This window comes from Mustela nigripes, chromosome 4, assembly GCF_022355385.1.
Source record: "Mustela nigripes isolate SB6536 chromosome 4, MUSNIG.SB6536, whole genome shotgun sequence".
Classification (NCBI taxonomy): Eukaryota; Metazoa; Chordata; class Mammalia; order Carnivora; family Mustelidae; genus Mustela; species Mustela nigripes.
Window position 1 is genome coordinate 183,533,554 of NC_081560.1, and position 24,625 is coordinate 183,558,178.

The 24,625-nt window shown below is 44.9% G+C and overlaps 1 protein-coding gene across 2 annotated transcripts in view; it reads left to right on the plus strand.

Moving 5' to 3' along the window:
- Positions 1–19,655, plus strand: part of ACADSB (acyl-CoA dehydrogenase short/branched chain) — a 40,150-nt gene extending 20,495 nt beyond the window's left edge. Inside the window, exons 2-11 of one of the 2 annotated variants that reach the window (XM_059398750.1) lie at positions 1,777–1,936; positions 2,155–2,255; positions 5,021–5,227; positions 5,724–5,894; positions 6,631–6,756; positions 8,439–8,531; positions 11,032–11,121; positions 12,784–12,921; positions 14,962–15,061; positions 16,212–19,655. In XM_059398750.1, coding sequence (XP_059254733.1) covers positions 1,777–1,936; positions 2,155–2,255; positions 5,021–5,227; positions 5,724–5,894; positions 6,631–6,756; positions 8,439–8,531; positions 11,032–11,121; positions 12,784–12,921; positions 14,962–15,061; positions 16,212–16,282 — 1,257 coding nt within the window. In that variant the 3' untranslated portion in view covers positions 16,283–19,655. The remainder of the gene's footprint in view (positions 1–1,776; positions 1,937–2,154; positions 2,256–5,020; positions 5,228–5,723; positions 5,895–6,630; positions 6,757–8,438; positions 8,532–11,031; positions 11,122–12,783; positions 12,922–14,961; positions 15,062–16,211) is intronic. The other variant, XM_059398751.1, reaches the window with a different exon arrangement.
- Positions 19,656–24,625: the final 4,970 nt, after the last annotated feature.

Here is a 24,625-nt window from a genome sequence, read left to right on the forward strand (position 1 = left end):
CTTGAGCCTTATAGAATTCCCCCTGGTATCCTGCACTCTCAGGCAATTGTCAGATGCCCAGAATGCTTGTTTTTAAATCTTGTTGAATGAAAGGAAAACATTAATTCTTTTTTTTTTCCCAGCAGCTTTATTGAAGTAGAATTTACATACCGTAAAATTCATTCTTTTAAAGTGTATAATGAAATGCTTTGCTGTTCATTTACGGAATTGTAGAACCGTCTCCCCCACCCCCAACACCAGCATCAGACAACTGCTATAGTTTCTATCTCTGTGGCTTAGTCTTTTCCGAAAATTTATATAGATAGGATTCTAGAACATGTGATATTTGGTTAGCTGGCATCTTTCACTTAGCCTGTTTTTAGTGAACCTACAAAGACTAATAACTTGTTTGTTTCCCCTGTAATAAAATTCTACAAAATAAAATTGGAAGAATACAGCAAGCATTTCAAATGGGATGGTTTCTTTTTTCAACGAAATGGGAGTAAATCCATTGTTTGAACAGCAGTTGGCAGGTTTGAAGCATCAGGGACGTAGCAGCAGGGGGACACGCCCATGGCTGGAAGAGTTCCCCTTCCAGTTTGACTCTGCGGCGGCGGCTGGGACTGCCTCCATTAGGACCGCCACCCTGTGTTCTCCCAGGTCCCAGTAGGAAGTCATGACCATCTGCCAAGCTCTTGCTGTACAGCCAGCCGATGCCTTACCAAACCCTTCATGGCATGGGTTACCGCATTAGTCCTCACAAAACTCAAGATGATGGTCTACATGTTTCAGGGTAAGAAACAGACAGAGAGGTATTACCTGAGGTTGAAATCATTGGCCCCAGTTCACTTGGCTGCTAAATACCAGATGCCAGATTGCAAACTAGTTCTTTCAGCCCGCAGAGCCTGTTTCCTTAACCCCGATGCTGTACCATCTCTTACTGATGAGAAGCTGAAACAGAACTAGTCAGGAGAACCAGGAGAGCCCTGGTGTCTGCAGCCACCCTGGACAGGTCAGGACAGCTCCCACACCCTCACCTGTTCCCGCGCCACTTGATGACGCTCTTTGCCATGGTCCCCCCCATACTGTTATTACATTCGGGTTCCCCTCCAAAGAAGTCCATGAAATGCGACATTTTGAGAAGGAGTTCTGGGGCACCTGCGTGGCACAGTCAGTTGAACCTCTGACTCATGATTTCGGCTCAGGTCATGGTCTCAGGGTTGGGGGATCGAGCCCCAGGTGGGGCTCCGTGCTCAGTACAGAGTCTGCTGAAGATTCTTTCTCTCACTCTGCCCCCCCCAATAAATAAATAAATCTTTAAAGAAAGAAAGAGTTCCACCTAGAAAGTTTTGTTTTCTTTTCTTTTCTTTTTTTTTTTTTATTGTGTTAGTCACCATAGCGTACATCATTAGTTCTTGAAACAGTGTTCCAAGATTCATTGTTTGTGTGTAACAGCCCGTGCTCTGTGCAGTCCGTGCCCTCCTCATACCCGCCACCGGGCTCACCCATCCCCCCCACCCCCAAAGTTCTGTTTGCCTGAGGGTAAAAGGTAATGCTCTGGGAAATTTGTTGAGTTAGAAGAGCTTATTGCTTGGATAAAGGACATAATGTTAAAAAGGAATTGTGTTTTTGTTCACAAGACAGTGAATTTTAAAATGTGAGAGCTTCCACTCCTCTTTTGGTGACACAAGAGGTAAGAAGGGGTTATAAAGTTAATTCCGAAGAAACCGATGTTCACCTACTTCTCTTTACTTTTGGGGTGTGTGTGTCCCCTGTTCCATGGGACTGTTCCCACAGCTAAGAAGAAACTTCCCAACTTGCCTGTCTTCTTGGAAAACTCCACCCCATGTCCTAAAGTCTTCCCAGTCAGAAGCTCTCCTCAGTACAATAAACCCTGGGCTGTTCTGTGCTCCGCTGCAGATGTTTACAGATGAGGAGATAATGATAAAGGATGCTGGTGAGTACCCGGCCCAGTGTGCCCTCCGGATCCCTCTGGTCACCAGCTGGGTCTGGTGTGAAATCCCATGACGGGCCTAGGGGGTGTGTTCACCTCAGTTTGTAAATGGAATTTTTTTCACATTAATTTAAAAAAAAATTTTTTTTTTTTTTTGAAAAAAAAGTAAAACCTATCCTATTAAAAGAGTAAAGACTTAACAGTATTTTTTCCCCCTACAGTTAAAAAATTTGCCCAGGAACGGGTTGCTCCTCTGGTTTCAACCATGGATGAGAATTCAAAAATGGACATATCAATAATACAAGGACTGTTTCAACAAGGGGTATATACTTTATAATTCTTCCCATTTCAAACTTTCCTATAAGTACTGTCCAGCATTCAAATGTATGCATGTGACTAAATGCAGGAACTGTCAGGACGACTAAATGAACTCTTCTTTTCCTAGTCAAAATTATCTGTGTTCTCTTTTAAAGATTTTCATTTTTTATTTTTGAGAGACAGAACATGAGCAGCAGGGAGGGGCAGAGGGAGAAGGAGAAGCAGGCTCTTCACTGAGCAGGAAGCCCGACGCGGGGCTCGATCCCAGGACCCCGAGATCCTGGAAGGCAGACGCTCCACCGACTGAGCCACCCGGGTGCCCCTCTGTGTTCTCTTTTAGTTTGAAATCCTGGCTCAAAGTTTCTTTTAAATTGACTTAGCGTTTTGAGTTAGAAATACTGTGCTTTTTAAGAAAAGGGCTTGGAAGCAAGAGAGTGATTTCTTTACACCTATGGTCCCCAACCGGAGGCTGTTTTTGTCCCCCAAGAGACATCTGGCAGTCTCTGGAGACATTTTTGGTGTTCACAACTGGGAGTGATGCTGGCACCTGGGGGGGTAGAGGTCGGGGTCCTGCTCAGTGTACAGGACTGCCCCCCAACATGGGGTTGCCTCCCTCAACAACCACCAGGATTAAGAAGAGGATTTTAGTGAGACTTCACAGTAGACCCTGTATCCCACCCAAGTCCCTCTGCACACCACAATCCTAGAAGCGGAGGCGACCTCTGAATTCCGCACCAACCAAGGACCCTGGCTTCCAGCGGCCTAAGTCCCAGAGCCCTTGACTAGAAGCCCAGTAGACACCACGGGTGACCGTAGAGCGCCCCAGCGGTAGGTTATCCGCATGGCGGCTGAAGGGGAACGTTTTCAGAATCACTGCCCTCACTCATCATCTCTCCGTCTCCGTAGCGAGTGATGTCGAGTGACGTTTCCCTTTCACTGTGAATATGGGATATCCCAGGACGGGTAGTTCCTCTTTGGAGCCATGGGCTAAAATTTTGTCTGTCATCCTGCTGCAAAAATACCGCCTTTTTCACCCAATGGGAATAGTTTTTGCTTCGTCCTGTTTTGAAGAGACCGGCTTTGTTTTATCCTGCCTAGTTGTGATTTTTCTACCTTTTCTTAGGCAATGAAACGCTTGGGAATGTGGCGTCTTGAATGGAGCCCTGGGGTCGGTGGCATCTGGGGGTCCCGTTTCTCGGGCTGGCTTCATCTTCAGCGTTGGTAGAGCCCTTGGGCCGCTCTGAGAAGGCTTAGGGTTCTGCGCGCTGAACCTCACTCTGCTGATGGGGGGGCTTCCTGCGGGCGGGGTGCTCTGAAGCCCACCAGCTGCCCTGGCTTAGGGGTCATGCCAGCTGCAGAGTCCACTTGGTGGCACCTCCTACACCAGCTCTTCTGAGCCTCCTCTTGTTCCTGTGCAGTCCCCTGCTGTAGCAGTCGCCGACAAACACGGTCTTTCCCACGGAGGGAAAACCGGTGACTTTTTGGGAGAAGCAGTGTGGCGACAGCTCTTCGCCATCCTGATGATGGCAGCTTTGGACTGCCGCCGTGCCCTCTTCCTTCGGTGCTTCCTCGTAGAACATCATTCCTGGATCTCACCCCGGCCTTCCCCTCTGCTGACCCTGACCGCTGGGACCCAGACAGTAGCTCGCTGTGATTCCAGAAGCGGCTGGGCAGAATAGAAAGCTGCATTATCCTTTTATCTGTGCACAGCTTTGGGGCATGAATTACATGTACACACATGCTCCTTCTGAAATGGGGACTTTCCGAGAAAAACAGAACTGCGGGAGTTTCACGGTCCAGACTTAGGAGTAGCTGCTGAATATAGACGGTCCTTGGAAAGCTTGGCCGGCATCTGGTCCTGTTCACCAGGCCCCTTCCACCTTGTCTGTTGGGGTTTGGGGAAACACCACCAGATGTCTGCTAACCACCTAGAATGTCCCAGAAGGAGTGATCCCTCAGTTACCAGCTTGGCTGAAGGAGTCAAGGCAAGGAGCCTGTCTAGAAGGGATTGTGCCGCACTGCCTGCCTCCAGGTCCTTGCTGCCCGAGACACTCTCTCCTTCTTCCCCTCCATCATCCTTCAAAGCATTTTACAGATTCTTGTGTTTCAGATACCACAAGGAAACAAATGGCAATTCTAGCTTATAACCACTTCCTTTTCAGAGAGGTACGGCTTCCACTCTAGTTTTTGTTACTTACAAGATAGTACAAAAGCCATACCAAATTAAAATAAAATGTACAAATAGACTTTTTTTTAAAAGTTTTTTTGATTGATTTGACAGAAATCACAAGTAGGCAGAGAGGCAGGCAGAGAGAGGGGGAAACAGGCTCCCTGCTGAGCAGAGAACCCGATGCGGGGCTCGATCCCAGGACCCTGGGATCATGACCTGAGATGAAGGCAGAGGCTTAACCCACTGAGCCACCCAGGCGCCCCTACATACAGAGTTTTAAAATTTAGGAATTTATGTAGTTAAAATTTAATTTTGAACTTGTTCTTGCGAGAAATTTTCCCATATGAAAATTAGCTGTCTTGGAGCATCTGGGTGGCTCAGTGGGTAAAGTGTCTGCCTTTGGCTCAGGTCATGATCCCAGGGTCCTAAAATCAAGTCCCACATCTGGCCTCCTGCTCAGTGGGGAGTCCGCTGCTTCCTCTCCCTCTGCTGCTATCCCTGTTAGTGCTCTCTCTCTCTCTGTCAAATAAATAAATAAAATCATAAATAAAAATAAAGAAAATAGCTTTCTTAATCTGTTTCCTTGTTTTTCCTTTCAGTTGATGGGTATTGAAATTGAAACAAAATATGGAGGAACAGGAGCTTCCTTTTTTTCCTCTATCCTAGCGATAGAGGAATTAGCCAAAGTTGATGCATCTGTGGCCTTGGTATGTGACATCCAGAACACAGTAATTAACAATCTGATTAGAAAATATGGAACAGAAGAACAAAAGGCTACCTATTTGACCAAGCTTGCGACAGAACAAGTGAGTCCACAGGAGTTGTTTAAATGAATCTGATCTCTGTTAAACTTGGGACACCTCCAGCTACAATGTTGACTCTGCAGTGTTGACAGCACGGTACCATTCAGTGTACTCTGCCTCTTATTTCTGTTTGGAAATTCAGAGAATAATCAGCAGACGAAAAAACTTTTTTTTTTTTTCTTTTGGCCCCAGTTCTATTTCCTTCATACTTTGGTTGGTGGTTTCATTTACAGTGAGATGTCTAGAAAACTGCAATTACTAGAACGAATTTAATTAAATTTCACATTGAATCTGTGCACTTATATCTTCAAATCTTAGACAAGTAGTAGGGTATATACTAGAAAGTAACACTTTGGAAATATAATTATGATTCTGATAAGTACAGGCTTTTAAAAGTGGCTAAAGCTTTAAATGACACTTGTTTATTTTACTAAAGTATTTGTTATGCACAGTACAGACACAGTTAATAACTTAGAATTTTGTCTGCTTGCATATGTAGGTTGGAAGTATCTGTCTTTCAGAGGCTGGAGCCGGTAGTGATTCATTTGCTTTGAAGACCAGAGCTGATAAAAAGGGAAACTATTACGTCATCAACGGATCAAAGATGTGGATCAGCAATTCCGAATACGCAGGCGTCTTCCTGGTGATGGCCAACGCCGACCCTGGCCTTGTAAGTCGGAAAGCAGGAGTTCTCCCCCACCCCAGCCTCTTCTCTCGTGGCTCTTTCCTGCCTGCATTTCCTTTTTACAGCTTTGTCTTAAAGTCCTCATTCTCCTCAGTACTGAAAAGTTAGATAACTGACATCTTTTCAGCCTCTCATTTACTGTGTTCTCCCCGAATATATACAGTTGATGTGATTAGTAACTACACAGAAGTCTGTTTATTCATTGCCACCAAATCTGTTATATCAGAAGCTAACCTTTCGTTTTGTAGGATTTCACATTTTCTATTTGAGGATGAATTTAAGTACCTACTTACTACATTCATTTTAAGAATATTTGGTTTAGTTGGAAAATAGGTATATGACAAACAGGTAAGTACATTTGATTGTCCTTTCTCTGACATAACATTTAATTGAATTAAATTTTGAAACTTGAACATACTTAACAAATGAAGTTTAGAACATGGAATGCTCATGGTCACATGATACTTTAGTGTATCTTAATAATTTTAATAGCCATAATGCTTTCTGGAAAAGTAAAAGAAATTATAGACTTCTTAATTGCAAATCTAGTGTTTTCCAAGTTTCCTAATGCACGTGTTGCAGCTCTGAGTCCATTAATATTAATGCCAAAGTTCAGTTTTAGTTTTCTGTCAACTTTCAACTCTTGGAAACAAGGGATCTTACGAGTTCAAGTGTGGCAATAGCATTTTTTTTTAATCAGCATTTTGAATCTTCTTTTTAGGGATATAAAGGAATTACCTGCTTCTTAGTAGATCGGGACACGGAAGGCCTTCACATAGGGAAAGCAGAAAACAAAATGGGGATTAGAGCTTCTTCCACGTGCCCATTAACATTTGAAAACGTCAAGGTGGGTATCTTAGAATTTCCAGCAAAAGACTGGCATGAAATAAGCGATGCATGGAACTGTAGATGTGTGAGAAAAGGGTCACCTTATTGAGCACGTGTAGGACGTTCTTAGGTGAGCTCTTGACTAAATGTACTTTTCACAAGAGTTTAGGCAAAGAGGGGAACTTCTCTGCCTAGCAGCTGGCCACAGAGCCAATGCTAAGGATTAATCCCGTTTATACTTTTTAATTTATATGCCTGTGAACCATTTATACTTTATAAACTTGATACTGACTTCAAAGACAGACGTGTGGTGTGGGTCTACCACAGGCCACAAGGTGGGGATGTTGCTCAATGAGCCTGAGAACCCATGAGGCAGCGCCCCACAGTTTAGAGTGGAATCTGTTAAAAGTGAGGGAGAGAAATAAGATGAAATCAGAGGGAGACAAACCATCAGAGACTCCTGGGGCACTTGGGTGGCTCAGTCGTTGAGCGTCTGCGTTTGGCTCAGGTCATGATCTCAGGGTCCTAGGTTCCAGCCCTGCAGCATCGGGCTCCCTGCTCTGCGGGAAGCCTGCTTCTCCCTCTTCCACTCCCCCTGCTTGTGTTCCCTCTCTCGCTGTCTCTCTCTCTCTTTCAAATAAATAAAATCTTAAACAAACAAAAAAAAACCATCAGAGACTCTTAACTCTAGGGAACAAATGGGGCTGCTGGAGGGGCGAGGGGTAGGGGAATGGGGTGACTGGGGCATGGGCACGAAGGAGGGCATGAAGTGATGGAATGAGCGTGGGTGTTACATGCAACTGATGAATCACTGACCTCCATCTCTGAAACTAATAATTCAGTATATGTTAATTACATTGAATTTTTTTTTTTTTTAAAGTGAGAAAGAGAAGACTGCTAGAATGTTATGCTTTAGAACTTGGCATGGGTGGAACAGGTTGTGACAGGCTTCTTATCACTCGTATTACAACTTGATCCTTTGGTTCATGAGGGAGCGTGCGCACGCACGGGCTGGCTTTGCAGACGGATGGTCCAGCCTCACTAATTGCCCCGGACTGGCTTCCTTCCTGCCTGCCCTTTCTTTCTCTGTTCTGCCCACTCCCTCTCCTGAGGTTATAAAGCTAAATGGATTGTTTTATTGTTCCCAGTCTACATTATTTTTAATTACGAATAAACATTTTAATCTGTTTCTTCTCTCCTTCCGCCCCTCCCTCATATGCTCGTGCGTGTGTGTCGGTGTGCGTGCGCGCTCACCTCAGGTGATTTTTACAGGGATGATAGTGGCAGCAGAAGAAGGGTTGGATACCCTTGATTTAGCCAAGTACTTACATGTTTTGTGTAATTCCCAGTATGTCCTGTCTCGCCATAGCATACAGTTAGGAACTGGGGAAAGTGATTATTCATGTTATTGATGGATTGTACGAGAGTCCCTTTTTCTAGATCCATTCATTTGTTCAACACGTGCCTGTGCTGGGCACTAGCAGAAGCGATAGCAAACAGCACTGACGTGAGTCCTGTCCTCTCCCAGAGCTTTGTGGGAAGCCGAGGAGGAGACAGAGACTACGGGTAGCCTTGGAGCTCACGAAGTCCTGGGCTAGAGTCCTGTCACACAAATTGGGGATGTTGTGTATATAAACCTGTGTAATCAAAACGAATTATGTAAAATTAAATGTAGAAATAACTGCACATTTTTCCTTTCAGGTTCCAGAAGCCAATATCCTGGGACAAATTGGACAGGGCTATAAGTATGCCATAGGGAGTCTTAATGAAGGCAGAATAGGAATTGCTGCACAGGTTAGTCACATTTTAGCCAAACTGCTTGACTCTTCCACAGTGTGGGTCAATTAAAAGGTAGAAAGAAAAAGTGCGAAGGAAGGAAGAGAGGGAGGGAGGGTAAGCAAAACGGGTGAGTGTTGGAAGCTCGTGAACACAAGATGGCGCCCTTCCCTTCCGTGTGGGGAAGAAATGGCTTCTGACTGGTTTCTTTCATATCCCGCTTGGGTCAATTATGTAATGTCCTGAGAACCAAACAATGGCTCAGTGGTGACGCTTTTTCTGCTTTGAGAATGTTAAGTATTATCCAATACCTGGATCGATAACTTCCCAAATATATTGTAAATTAAATGTGTCTTTGGGAAAAAATCGCCTTTTCAGTTTTTGAAGTTCATTCTAGAAGAAAATTTTTTTAATTAAGAATACCTGATATTCTGTGTAGTGAGGGTCTGTAATCCGTAAAGAATGAAAGATTTGCTACTTAGCGTTTTGCCTGTGAAAATCAGGCAATCTTGTGTTTGTGGTGCTTGAAATAAAATAGCCATAATTAGACAGATATATACAATGAGAACTATTCCATTTTTTTAACCAAATTTGCCCTTTATAATGCACATTACATTGTTCTATGAAGTGAGATCGGTTGCTTTCTTGATTAACACAATTAATAGCATCTGGTTTTATTATAAATGTCATTTTGGGGGCGCCTGGCTGGCTCAGTCGGCGGAGCACGTGATTCTTGATCTTGGAGTTACAAGTTCAAGCCCCACATTGAATGTAGAGGTTACTTAAAAATAAAATCTTTTTTTTTTAAATGTCATTTTGTAGAATATATTTGTTTATTTTTAATCAACAAATATCCCAAATTCAAAAACTAAGAGCATTTAGATTTTAAAGCCATTGGTATAGTTAGATGTTGTAGTATCCCTCTAGATGTTTTTTCTGCTGCTGTTAATTTGCTAACAAAACATCCTTAGATCAAAACTTAACCCATGTTTCTCACAAAGCTAGATAATGAGAGAAACGGCTTATTTGTTCTTTTTAATGTTTTCCTGTGATTCAGTTTCATCAGATACGACATTAAAAACTGTAGGACTAGATCTCCTTGTTCTCAGATATAAAATAATATAGATCTTCTAGTAGTAAAATACACAGCCTGGGCTTTCATCTGATTACTCCAAGTTATCATATAACCTAATTAAAAGTTAAGGTCAGGTAGTTACCATTTCTTGGTTAACACCATGGATCCCTTTTAGAGAAAGAGTCACAAGTTATAGCAAACTGAAGGTATCTGTCCTCAAAACTGCAGCCAAAGACCATTTAGTTTTTCGTTATTGATAGTGAAAACGTCTTACAGAGATGGAGAAGCCTATTGTGACTGACAACAGGTCATTTTTAGGATATTATCTGCATGCCATAAACGTTAGTCCTGAGTTTGGTGACCTCATCTTATCTCAGCCCCAAGTGCAGTGGGTTGGTGCCTCACCGAAGTTTGGGTTTTGCGGGGGATGGTGTCCTTTAATCAGTTTTAGTTCGATATTCTGTTCTCCAGGAAATTCAAAACAAAAGGTTGAAGGAAAATGTAATGAACACTAATAAGATATTGATAAGTTTGTGGGCGTTTCCCCCAAAACTTTCGCTGTTTTTTTTGTTTGTTTTTTAATTCTTTTTCTAAAACCCATATAGTTGACATCTTGCGGGACAGTGACTTCATGGCCACCTAGTTTTGGAAGGGAGCAACCATTTCTGAGCTTGAATGGGTCAGTAGGTCGGTTAGCAATGAGACCGTTGAGCTGAGCTTGCCAGCAGGCCTGACTGGTTCCCGTGCATAAGTTCCCATGCATAAGTCCCCGTCTTTACCGGGTGCTCTCAGTGTAACCCTGCAGGAAACCGTTCAGGTCTGAAAACCCTGACACCTCGGCCACTCAGGCCCTCCACTCCAAGCCTTCAGTCCTTAGACACCTCACGTCGCTTTTTTTAATCAGGTTCCCACAGATGGACCTAATGTGTAGCTGGGGTTGGGAAACCCTGTTCTTTTATGTTCTAGTGCCCTTTCCCTGAAGCGTTTATTAATCCTTATAGTATGCAACACGGACAGGAAGATAGAAGGTTAGGAAGTGACCTTCCACACTGGCCTTCTAGAAAGACTAGAGGGAGCTACTCTGTAGTCTTCAAGGCCAGTTGAGAGCAGCATTTCCAGGGCTTGCTTTATGCCTGGAGAAGCAGAGTTTAAATGAAGAGCTCCCTTCGAAGTAACCTCGTGGTAGGAGCCTGAGACTCACCTCTGCTAGAATTAAATAGACCCACATTTATATGAAACCACTCGAATGATTTCTCGCATCTTCTCCCAGCCTGGAAGTTAAGTTCTACAAATGCAGTGGGTGAAGGTACCACTTGGTGCCTCCAGTTCTTCCCCTGCCCACAATGACTCAATTTGCCTATAAAAGGAATGTATCCCCTGAATAATTAAAAGCATAAACTTAATAACAAAATAAGAAACCCTGCTCTTTTTTTTTTTGAACAGATGCTGGGACTGGCCCAAGGGTGCTTTGACTACACTATTCCCTACATGAAAGAAAGGATGCAGTTTGGCAAAAGGATATTTGATTTTCAGGTATGTCATTATTAGCCTCTCCGTTCAAGCCGTCCTCTCGAGGTTTCTGTTAATGAAGAGCTGTGCCATAAAGCCATGGAGGGCGTCCCCTCGGGGCGATCTTAATGGAAGAGGCGGGGAGGAGGAAGGAACAGGTCTCTGGGCGCATACCTGTGAACACCTTGACCTTCTCCAAGGGTAGGACAGTGGTCCTTGAGGCCCACCTGTGGTATGACTCCAGACTTTCTAGTGAGCACTTTACAGTTGACTCCGCACTGCTTCCCAAGTTCTAGGGCATGGGGTCTGCAGTCGGGCACCCAGGGCTCAAATCCCAGCTCTCGCTTACCAGTTGTAGGCCGTGGGCAAGTTACCTCACCCTCTCGGCCCCAACTGCCCCATTTCTAAACTAAAGGTAATGCTAGGGTGACTTGCCCTCAGAGAGGTGTGTGGTGTATGTAGCACGTTGCCTGAGTGGGACGAGTGCTCAGTAAACGGGAAAACTTATTAGGAGCCCTCTGCGGGAACCACACAATAATCCTCCGAAGACTACACTTGGACACTTCTTGAAAGCAGAAGGTACGGTTTGCTGCAGTGAGTCAGATGAGAAGTTCTCAGCCAAGTGCGTTGAAAGAAGCTGGCCTGGTCTAACGATGTGGCTTCTCGGAGCTCCCCAGTTATGGGGGCTGTAGGGGGCCATGGCATCTTCCAGTCCATGTGGAAGCCTAGCCAGGTGAGGGAAGGCCCGGAGCCGCAGCTTACTGCGCTTACTCAAGCACTTTACCTAAAAATCCAGAGTAGCTGTTTCTCATGTTCGTGAAACCTCCCCGCAGGCAGCTCTAGGCTCCAAGTCCGATTTCTTACTACATTTCTGGCTCTGTTGTGCTGCGTTGTCTTCAGGTGCTGCGATAAGGACTTGGCCTTACACAAGCACGCACAGATTGCCTGCGCGTACAGGTTCTGGGCACAGTGTGAGCGTACGCGGTCAGTTCAAGGCCTGGAAAGACGGAGCGCGGCCGGCCTGGCCAGGAACCCCCATAGCCCGTGCTGTCCTTGCATCTTAGCCACGGGAAGCAGAAGCCCCTGGAACATTGAGTTCCCAAGGACATCAGGTGTCAAACCATAGGTGTTTCGTCTTGGCTTCTGGTCCTATTTTCATTGAATTATGCTAGAGTACTTTCTCGGAGCCAGCTGCCACAGAGATCGCAAGGAAAGGGACAGAATATGAAGACAGTTGGTGGCAAGCTTTAGATCTCCTTTGTACAGAGAAAACAATGTTTCTGAGTCTGTGGAGTTGGTGAGGGAGGGATACGGCGCCAGGTGAACCGACAGGGGTAATCGTGACCCTTCTAAGATGCCGGGTGTGGGTGATTAAAAGAAAACTGTGAAGCTTCATTTTGATCCTAAAACGGGTTTAAATTAATTATTAAATATAACAAATTGTTAAACCTAATTCTGTGATTATTTTTTAAATCTTGACAGTTTTACAGAATTACATGAACTTTGAATGTTTCTCTAAATCCGTTTCCTTGTAGATTGCAGATTTTTAAGTATTTCTATGAAATGAAAGCAAATTCCATTTCGGGGGTATATTTTCATCCTGTCAGTGTTCCACATCCGGGCAAGACTTTGAGGATAAGCTATTTTTTCAGACATCATAATTCTCTAACGGGCCCGAATTTCCAGGGGCTCCAACACCAAGTGGCTCACGTTGCCACTCAGCTGGAAGCTGCGAGATTGCTGACGTACAACACTGCCAGGCTTTTAGAAGCTGGAAAGCCGTTCATAAAAGAAGCATCGATGGCGAAATACTATGCATCAGAGGTAAAACAACAAACAACCGAAATCCGTAATTCAGCCTTCTTCTCCTCCACCCCCCCCCATTATGTATGTATGAACCTTTCCACTTGGTATTGATTGAGCATTTGTTTTTCAAGTCAAATAGCATAGACTTTGCGGTTCCTACAACAGAAAAGCAAAATCGCAAGCCTTTCATGGAAAAGTGCTTTGATTCTATGAGGTCTCGGTGTTATCACGGGCTCTTCAGTGGAAACCGAGTCACGCAGTTGGGGTAGAACACGCATCACTCCGTCAGCTCCATCTGAATGTGGTCTCCCTCCCCTGGTGCCTCTGGTTCGGGCAAAGTGAATACCAGGGGAGATCACCCGAAGTAAAAACCCCAGGAAGAGACTGTTCACGTTTTGAGGGAATGCTTTCTGTTGATGCCTCACGCCTTCTCCGTTTAACCCGGTAGACGCTGGCTGGAGATCTTGCCAGGTCACCGAGTGCTACGTCCCAGCCTCTGTCGCTTCGTAGCTTGGAGTAGTTCCTTAACCGCTCAGCCCCCCAGTTTCAGCTCCCACCTCTGCCTCCCATCTGAGTTCCAGACTAATAGGTCCGGTTTCCACTGGGCCTGCCCGCCCCGTTGTACCGGTCAGAGGCCTGAGCCGTCTTGACACCCTCGTCCCCCTCATCCCGGCCTGGAATCCCATCATCCGCTGGAGGATCCGGCCTGGGCATTTCTCGCACTCACAGGTTTCTCCGCCTGTCCGCTGCCCCCTGTTGTCCGAGCCACGGCGTTTCTCGACCAGAGGACCCCGCTCACCTTCCGGCTGTTCCACGGGGCCTCTTGCTTCTTCCTCCAGTCCAGTCTTCCCTCTTCAGAATGTCCAGGAGCCCAGGTCGCCCCCGCTTAACTGTCGTGGCTTCTCACAGCAAGTGGGACAATATTTGTATTCAATTCCTGAGGCTTTTAACAAATTAACCAAAAATTTAGTGGCCTAAAGCAATACAGTTGTATTCATCTCGTGGCTCTGGAGTTCCGAAGTCTGAGTTATCACTGGGATAGAATCAAAGTGTCAGCAGAGCTGCCTCTCGGAGGCTCTGGGGAGAATCTGTTTCCTCGCTCTTCGCGCTTCTAGAGGATGCTCGCCTTCTCCCCCTCAACAGCCCCGGCCTCCGCCTTCAAGGCCCTCGGGGTAGCGCGTTCAAATCTGGCTCTGGCTCTCCTGCCTCTCTTTTTCCCTTAAGAGGACCCTTGTGATGCCGTTGAGCACACCCAGGCTATCCAGGACCATCTCCCATCTCAAAGCCCTCAACTTAGCACAACTGTGGGCCCCCATGGCCATGTAAGGTGCAAACATTACCGTTTCTGGGGATCAGCATGCAGACACCTTTGGGGTCCGTTACAGTCTTCAGTCGGCCTGCCATCGTGAGGCCCGCCTGCCTGTCTCTCCAATGTCTTCACAGTTTGCCCTGACCCCCGTGCACGGCCCCCCTCAGGTCCCTGAGGTTGATAAACCCATTTTCCTCTTGAAGCCTTCCCACATGTTCCTCAACTTGAAATGTCCCCTAACTTGTCCTTTGGGGCTCAACAAAGCTGTCATTTCCTCACACGTTCCCCCCACCCCTAAATCAACAGCAGCTTTCCTAACCGGCTCTTCTGTTACCCCATAGAGTTTACTTGTTTCTGTAATTGTTAGTTGGACGTGTGAGCCAAAAAGGACAGTGACCGGCCACCCCCCCGCCACACTGGGGTTTACCCAGCGGCTGGCAGAGTGTGTGATCGAAAGAAGGCCCTTGATAAATATTTGCTGAATAAACAATGCCTGTTGGCAGCATGTGATTGGGTCTGATCAATACCCTAATATTCCTAAGAAAATGGGAATTTTGTGAATTAATAGGACAGTTTGCATTAGTCGTATAGGGAAGGAGACTGAAGAGACGATGCTGTCTTACAAGGTCACTTCAGTCCTTCCACTTGCCGGTAGCCGTGAACCCGCGTCACTAGAATATTCTGCAGGAGTGTTTATGGTGCATCGGTTTTGTGGTTTCAGCAGGTCGTCTGCCGCTTGGTTTTGGCAGGTGGCGGGCCTCACAACCAGTAAGTGTATCGAGTGGATGGGAGGAGTCGGCTACACCAAAGATTACCCTGTGGAAAAATACTTCCGAGATGCGAAAGTCGGTAAATAGATTTTTTACGTTTCATTTTGTTTTCTTTTATTCGCCTCTGTGGCTGTCGGGGCTGCTGTCTGTGTTTGATTTTCTGCTACTGAAATCTTTGAGCAAAGGTAGTGGAATCTCTTCCATGTCGTGTTTACTGGCTGTCTTCTTCTCTGTGGTTGGTTTTCCTTCCCCCGCATCCTTCCTTCAAGAAAAAGATGGATGTTTATATATTTTAAAACCTCAAGTTGCCTTTTTAAATGAATCCACAGGCCTTTTAGTAAAAGTGCAACAAAATCAGCTGTTGTAATTTTTCTTTTCCTAAACACATTAATACATTTGATGCGTTGAATGCTGATCTTTGAAGCAAAGTTCCAATTCCAGAAGCTTCATGCCTGATCAAGCCTGAGTGTTCTGATGCTCCACTACCAGGTGGGGAGCTCAAAATGAGGGGCTTTCAAAGCTTCCTGTTCCTGAGGGACAGTCCAGGCTTACGTACAGATAGCTGAGGAACAACTTTGGTGTTTCCTACTGATTCTGGAATCAGAATCCAGTTTCCAAATGAATATTAACATCTCGTAGGCAGAATGACTTTGTCATACAGTACCATATTCAAGGGTATGGAGTGTCACTGGGGACAGTTGGGGTGTTCTTTTTTTTTTTTTTTTTTTTTTTAAGATTTTATTTTTTTATCAGAGAGAGAGAGGGGGAGAGAGCTAGCACAGACAGACAGAATGGCAGGCAGAGGCAGAGAGAGAAGCAGGCTCCTTGCCGAGCAAGGAGCCCGATGTGGGACTCCATCCCAGGACGCTGGGATCATGACCTGAGCCGAAGGCAGCTGCTTAACCAACTGAGCCACCCAGGCGTCCCGGGGTGTTCTTTTTAAAAGATTTATTTATTTCATTTTTGAGAGAGAGAGAGAGAGAATGAGCCGGGGAAGGGCAGAGGGAGAAGCAGGCTCCCTGCTGAGCAGGGAGCCTGACACGGGACTCGATTCCAGGACTCTGGGATCAGGACCTGAGCCAAAAGCCAAAAGTTTAATTGAGCCACCCAGGTACCCCAATTGGGGACAATTTTATAGCAATCACAAAGGGGAGATGTGAGAGTGATTTCTTGTACAGACGTGTGGCCATGGGAGCACTAATTGTTCCTTTCACTCCGTTTTGTTTAAGGCACAATATATGAAGGAGCTTCAAATATCCAGCTGAACACCATCGCAAAGCACATCGGCGCAGAATACTGACATCCGAGGGAGTGGGTCCTCTCCCCCGATCGCTGGTAGAACATTCTAAACTATTGTGCCTTGTTGGGGAAGTAAACCTCCACAGCATCGAAGCATTCTGTTTAGGTCCTTAGTCATGATGCTTGGGGTAGACCTTTGCTGTTTGATCTCTTGTTCCGGGCTGCATCACAGAGGCACAGGAAATCATTTTTCAAATTTGGGAAGAAAGGCATCCAAATTTTTCCAGAACTATTTTTAGAGTTGTGTACATATTAATCATTCCAGCTTCAGGGCAGGCAGACGTTTCACTTTGTCAGCATTTGGAAAAATACATTTGAAGTATTACTTACAGACATGGCTATTTTATATTCCTGTTAAATTTTTATTTTTTAGAATCAGAGAAGATTTTGTCACAGTTGACAATTCTATAGATCAATTCTAAGTTTCTAAAGTAGGTAGCAACTGAAAATGTATTTAGAAAAATCTAAAAAAAAAGTTAAAGTTAAAAAAAGAAAAATCTGAAAGTTCTAGTTCTGAATGTCTGGAAGCGGGTGGAAAATAAGTGTATGGTTCTATAGATCATATGACTGCAGACGTTATTTTAAGAGAGTAAAGCAATATAATTTGTTACTGTAATTGACCTGCATAAAGGATGCATTTCATGATGATTTCAGCAGATCATTTTAAAAACAAGTCTCTTGGGGTACCTGGCTAGCTCAGTTGGTAGAGTAGCACGTGACTCATGATCTCAGGGTTGTGAGTTCAAGCCCCGTGTTGGGCATGGAGCCCAGTTTAAAAAAAAAAAAAAAAAAAAATTCCAAACAAGTCTATTAGTTTTCAACCATAAAGTTAAAATAGTTTGGTATTGGTATTGTAATCAAAATATATTCAGTATTATAATATTCATTCTTATTGTGCATTATTTTTCAATGTCATTTCTTTCTATATTTGAATTGAATAGTGTTTCCTCAAACTTAATTATTGGGCCTGATCATGAATAGTAATGCAGAAATTGTGTTCTGGTTCAGTGATACTCAAGAGGGAGAAACCTTGTTCCTGTAAAGAAGTATATCAGAATCTTACAAGGAATGAGAGAAGGGGCCTATAGGGTTTGATAAAACATATTTGGTGATGTAAAAAATAATATAATAATTTTATATCTGGGAAGGCAAAAATCTATTGTTTCACAGTACAGATTATAGAAAGGCAAAGTTCAACAAAATACTGGCTATACCGTTTCTTCAGTATCGGGGATTCTCAATCAGGAGAAGAGGACCCCGTCCCCCTCCCACCCAGGGTGCATATGCTAAGTCCCCTCCAGGAGGTAGACATTAGAGTGGTTAGAGGTTTGTGTTTTCTGAAAAGGTGACATGGGTTAGAGATGTTGAAAAATGTTTCAAGGCTCACAATCACTACTGTTCAATGGGAAGCATTTTAGTACATAAATGAGAGTATTGTGTTTATTAAGAAAACGACATTTTTAGAGTAATTTTGCTTGGCACAATCATGTTTCTTGAATTGGCTTAATTTCTATAATGCAAAACACACTTAAATATTCAGAATTGGTAAATACAATAGAGAGAGGATTACTTTAAAATATCAGGAAGAAATAAAGACAAATTTAGACCTTGGATCAAAAGAGATAAAGTCTACTTGACTTTCAAATAGGGAGAGGATAGAAACTAATTTATTCAATCTTTCCAAACAAAAAGACAGTATGGTCTGATAAGGAAAGTAGGGGAGTAGATGAAATGCCCTAAAACAGGACTGGACGTCTTTAATTTCTATGATTATATTAAAAAGGGTGAACTTTACAAATAATGCTATAGAAGCCAACATTAGTAGAAAAAAGTCCCGACGGGCTCCTGTGCAGTCCTAAACGTGAGAAACTACAATATACCTCGTGTTCAAGTTAGCAGTGTTGGAGAAACTCCTGAGTGGATCCAGACCTTGAATTTGTATCTTGTCCTGATAAAATTCTAATGGTGTGTATATATTGTGCATGTTCACAAAATCCAGTTGAAAATTAATTGGGTATTATATTAATGTATCTACCTTCTTTTATTAAAGAATCATTGTGTTATTTTACCTTCTCCCAAAGAGGAAGTTGTGGGGTTTCCCCATAGCTCTTCCCTTACGCAGGGCTTGAACTCATATCAAGACCTGAGCTGAGATCAAGAGTTGGACCCTTGGGGTGCCTGGGTGTCTCAGTTGGTTGGGTGTCTGACTTTTGATCTTGACTTGGGTCATGGTCTCAGGGTCACGAGACCAGGCCGGCGGCAGCCTCAGCTCTCCGTGGAGGGTCTGCTGGAGATTCTCTCCCTCTGCCCCTCCCCGTTTCTCTCTCTTTCTCTCTCTCCCAAATAAATAAATCTTTAAAAAAGAGTTGGATGCTTAACCAGCTGAGCCACCCCAGCACCCCCCCTCCCTTACATCTTTTCTTAATAACCATGACTTTGGGGTCTGTAAACTGTCTGTCCCGAGTTAGTGTCTCATGGAGGATGAACATGTTCACCTCTTGAGGGCTGTCGCTTTTCTTTGTTAATTTGAGGGTTGGGCCTCCGTGGTTCTCGGTGACCCAAACACCAAGGAGCCACTTGGGCTGTATTTGTGTGGGGGAAGCTGGACTCCCCCCAACAGCCAGGTCAGTATTGTTAGAGATTTTACTTATGTTACAACATGAAAGTGACTCAGTGTCAAAGGCTTCAGAGTCAGGGAAAGTTAAACCTAGAAAGACCTTAGAGAACGATCCGGCCAACTTGCTCATTTTTTTTTTTTTTAAGATTTTATTTATTTATTTGACAGAGAGAGAGAGAGAGAGAGAGAGATCACAAGTAGGCAGAGAGGTAGACAGAGAGAGAGGAGGAAGCAGGCTCTCCGCCGAGCAGAGAGCCCAATGCAGGGCTCGATCCCAGGACCCTGAGACCATGACCTGAGCTGAAGGCAGAGTTTTAACCCACTGAGCCACCCAGGCGCCCCCAACTCGCTCATTTTGAACGGAAAGGATTCATAGCCCAGAACATTCACCCTCGGTCCTCCAGCGGGGACAAAACAAGACAAGAGTCCAAATGTACTGGCTCCCAGTATAGTGCCCTGCCTTCAATTTAACATCATTTCTATTCGACAAATTTTGGATTTCAGTCTCGTTAAATTTCAGTATTCTTGGTGAATTATTTTAGGTTTAACTGATAAAGAGTTAACATTTTGAAAGTATTGCCATTGATCGCTGTCATTATTCATATATATTAATCACCTGCCAATCACCTTGCTGATGTACTTCCGCTGATCTTTCATAAATTGAAAGTTTCGTTTTCGTGGTATGTATCAAGCAGGCTGTTCAGTATTACAAAATCAGAATTCTGTGGAGAATAAAAAAATATATAGCACTTGTTAACTGGAGGGTTTTGCTGCTCTGATGAAACAAAACTGTTAAGCATACGGATGAAGTCACAAAATAAGGTCGTCTTCCTGCGAAATACAGAACACCTGTGTTTCCCAAGCTGCGATCTTGCGTCTCGTGTAAGCCACTTTCGTTTGTTTTCTGAGAAAGGGTCTTCCGATGGAGGCCAAGTTTAATTTCTGAAGCTAAAGAAAAGTTTGCCGGAGGACCCTTTTGTTTATTTATTTATTTATTTTTGCTAAAGCTGCTCTCCAGTAGAGAGGTCCCATCTTCTGACATTTATGCCCGCACTTTCTGGTACTGCTTTTGGAAACTTTGTATTATTGTGCCTGGTACTCGGTGATACGCCTTAGCCTCACGCCATCGGAGGCTTCAGCTTGTCTGTTCCCCGTTATTTCCTACATTAGTTTGGAAATCTAAATGTCAGTCCATTTCTTCCTTTGTCACTCAAGGGCACGTGTCAAGCATTCACGGCCTCCGGGGGTCTCAAGTGTCACACTGAGCTGAGAAAGACTGGATAGTTACTGGAACATGTGCTCATCCCTGGTGCCGTCTTGCTGTTCTCATTAGTGTGTCCTCACACAGAGATTGAATAGGAAAAGTCCAAGGTCAACCCCACGCACAAGTATTTCTTCAGATCCTTTAGAAGGGTGATGCTGAGTGCCAACATCCCTTGGGCTCTCATCAGCCATTACTCTACACTCTTGGCACGTGCGGTAGGCTTTCCTGTTAACCCATTTGACAGACCAGGAGACTGAGGTGTGGGGAGCTTAAATAAGATGCTGGCTGGCTCATGACAGATGATGCAGACTTGGGCAGCCTGGCCGATGAGGTTCTCTTCAAATGGAGAAGCTAGCTGGGAAGAGGGGTGCGAGACGACCCAGCAGGGGTGGTGGGAGCCCGCGTGTCCTGGGAGAAGGACTGGGAGCGGGATGGGCAGGGCGAGGGAGAGATGCAACCGGAAGGGGAGCAAAGTACTGAAAAGGGCACTAAAGCAACGCCAGAAGGTGCCCCCCTCCAGAGCGACCTGGAAGTTACCGTGAGGAAGGAAGAAGCACCGAGCAGGACAAGAAGCTGCGTGGGCGGGCGGAGGGCACTGCGGTTTGTACCGAGAGCCACCGCGTCCCGGAGCAAAGTTGACTGGTCAGAGCTTAGTGGTAAGTAGGAAACAAAATAAGGGAGGCCGGCATAGCGGTGCTTATGGGTGTGAATGGGTTAAACTCGCCTATGAGAAATGAAAGATGTCAGGATGGGGCCAAAGGAAAATGTGAATCCCAGCAGCGCGCAGTTAGAAACCCCAAAAACAGCAGCGCCGGAGAGTTGGAAGGACGGGGCAGAGGTGGGACCGGCCCGGAGGAGGCGCGGCACAGCGCTAAAGGCACGCGCAGGTGGCCATAAAGGGTAGCCGCAAGCCCACCAGCAGATCTCACCAGGAAGGCACCGTAGTCGTGAACTTGATGTCTAACAACATAACTGGGAACGATATAGAGCAAAACAAATAGAAATACGAGGACAAACATTGACAAAGCCATCATCACGGCACGGACTCGGGAGTCAGCAAACCTGGTAGACGGTAAGCAGGGATCCAGAGGGCGCGGATGGCGTGATTAACAGGTTTGAGGTCTACAGGGAGAACATTCTTTTCAAATGCAAATGAATGGCCCTGTCGGATTTGCCACAAAGGACATTTCTACAGATTCCAAAAAAAAAAAAAAAAATACAAAATTTTATAGGCAACACACCCACCATACCCAGTGAGAAGTAAATACATGGCAAAAAGGTAGAATACAAAAGAGCTAACCGTAACTTTAAATAACTTTGGTTAATTCAATATACAGAAATAGAGATGACAGATTGCGGACAGCGGTATGAGAAGCCCCGCTGTCTTGGTCCCTACTTGGTCGGACAAGAAGGAATGTCACGGACTTTAGAGCTGCAGGGTTGATAGTAACGGAAAGTTAGAGATGCTTAAGAGAATAAGTAAATGATGGAACTACACACTCTACATCCCATGTGGCAGTTTAGAAGAATGAGGTCCATATACTGAGTTGAAATCCTCACCCAATGTATCGTTAAAAAAAAAAAAATCGAATATTTGTGCGCAGCGGTACAGATCTATTTCTGTAAAGCCAAGCGCATATAGAAATTTTTATCATAAACTCAGGAAGTGTAATGGCCACATCGATCACTGCATTGAGGGCCTTTAGGGCCAGTGCTAGGGGTCAAGCAGCACTGCCCTTGAGGTCATTGGGGTCACCTCTACTGCTGGAATTTTTATAATGAGGATATAATAGGACTTGCATAATTGCCATTGAATAAATATAAGCATACTATTTATAATAATTAAGAGCATTAAAAAAATATAAGTGTATTTCAGTGTGTCATTGAAAATAAAACCTACCTGTGCGGTTGCTGAAATTTTTCCCTTTTGTACATCATTTGACATTTTACTGATCTTTCTGCTTTTCTCAACTAGCCACAGCCAAGTAGGCCACTCCATCCTGCCATGCAGGACCCTGGACTGATGGACAGAGAACCAAAAGGGGTCTGAAACCTAGTCCCTTGAAGGGTTGGCCTCCGTGGGCAAATCACACAGACCCCGTGTGGACAGCTGTCCTGCACGGGCCTTGTGTGTTTGCTCCGCTGAGCAGGACTTTCTCGGAGGGCTTCTGGCATTCAGGTACAGACTGGGCCGTCGACACTAGCCTGGGGATTAGCATCTGGTCTTTTTGTCGTAATTTGATTTTATGGGATTTGACCTGAGGTCTCCAAACATAATAGTTACAACCTGCAAACGAGAAGAATTTTTTCCATGTGAAATGGTCTATCCATCCATACGTAACACCCTCAGCTTTGCCTCTTGCCCACAAAATATTTACTGTCCGGCCCTTAGGAAAAAGTTTCCCAGGCCCTGATTAAGTTACTGCCTCTTAAATCAGATTCTGCGAAGGTCAGTCAGTTGAGTCCCCCAAGGAACTTGGGTCCTTCACTCCATTTCGTTCGTAGCCTGTCTGGCCCGATGGGCTCCCTCCTTCCAGCTACAACAGTGTTCATGTCTCCTGTCCTTAAACACTCGTAAGTCCCTGTGGGCCACTGCCCCACGGCGCGGCCGGGTCGCCACCCGCGGCCACCTCTCCTCTCTGGGTGCACTCCTTTCCTCTCTTCTTAAGTGCCGTTCAGTTTTGTCAGTGCACTACCCAGTGCTCTCAAGAGTTCTCTTTCTGGGGCACCTGGGTGGCTCCGTCGATTAAGTGCCTGACTCTTGCTTTCAGCTCAGGTCATGATCTCAGGGTTGTGAGATCGAGCCCCACGTTGGGCTCCATGCTCAGCGTGGAGTCTGCTTGAGCTTCTCTCTCTCTCTCTCTCTGCCCCTCCCATTGTGTGTGCTCTCTCTGTCTCTGTCTCATAATAAATAAAATCTTTTTTAAAAAGCTTTCTTTTTACCTTTATTGGTGACCTCTAATATCCATTCCAAACTATTGTTTTAGACTCCCCTCTTCCATCTCAGGCTCTGCTTCCTTTGCTTTTTGGACAGAACACCAACTTTGGAGAGAGTGGAACAGACCTTTCAGGGGCATTTTGCCCTCCACACCCAGCACCAAGTCAGCTGAGACCCTGATCTACCAGTCAGATTAAGGGGCCTGGAATCTGCCTGTTTCAGAATCCCTTGGGGAATATTTTCCTTGCACACTCAAAGTTGAGTGTTACACTGATTCCGGCCCCAGAGTCAATGTTCCTTTGCAACTTCCCAGCACCCCAGTGTAGCAGGACCAGCTGACAGATCTCCGGAACTTTCTAAACACCCACCTGCTTAGGACAGAGAAGCAGAAGGCAGAGCGGGCAGGGCACCTTCCCCTTCGTCCTCCTGAGTTCAGAGGTGACGAGCTCATTACAGATTACCCATTCTCTCTCCTAATGTGCAATTGAGAAGCCATGCACCAGCTGTTTTCCTAGTTCCGTGGAACCAAAAGCAATTTAGGTCAATGTGTTCATCACAATTCTCCCACCCCAAAATAGGAGGCTCGGTGAGGCTTGCTTTAATGAAATTTTACCTTTATTAGTAAGAGAGTTAATGAGGAAACTACTGATAAATTACCTTAGATTCAGGGCTTTAAATCTAATAATTTTTCCTAGAGAGAAATGGATTTTTTTTTCCCTCTCGGAGATGTAAACTAACAATAAAGAAATTCCAGAGTTGTAAGGTTTTGCCCCTTTGGAGGGTCTAGGAACCCGGAGGGGCTACGTCTGGTTGAGCAGCTGGCCTTCTGAGTCTTGCTTCATTTTGCGCCTGGTCATGTAACAGAGCCCTGTCGCAGATTGAGGTAAGTACGGGTCCTTCACACATTCGTCCTCCATCTGATCAACCCCAGTGATTTTCCAAGTAGACAAAGGCTAAGGATATGCTTATTGACTGCCACTGAGCTGATTTGAGGTGTATTTCATATTAAAGAGCATTTTTGAGACTGAGACAACCCTGTGCTTACCCAGTGGGCAAGTCTTGGGAATTACTCAGATTGAAATGTACCAGTGTAAGAACAGTTGCCAGATATAGAAAGTTGTGTTTTTTCGTGTTGCCCCCCCCCCTTTTTTTTTAAACATTACATGGAAATTTAGGCTTCGTTCATCTGGTCATGTTTTTGCAAGACGGATCATCGCTAGGTGTGGACATTCGTTCTGTCTTTGGGTTAATACACTTCTCCCCTCAGGTGACCCCAAGTTTATAGAGATGTTTGCCTCATTCCAACTGATTTTTTGGTCTGAAATTTGTACTGGGCCTCAGCAATTCAGGGCAATTTTCCAGAAGAACAAAAATTTCAAAAAAGTTTGCTTTGTCACCTCTAATAGTTTAGATGATGAAAAACCAGAATCTAAATCAGAGACTGAAGCTATCACGGGCAGCCCCCTGGGGGAAGGAATTGCACGTTATTATCACAAAAGCCAGAATATTCCACAAGCATCTTTTA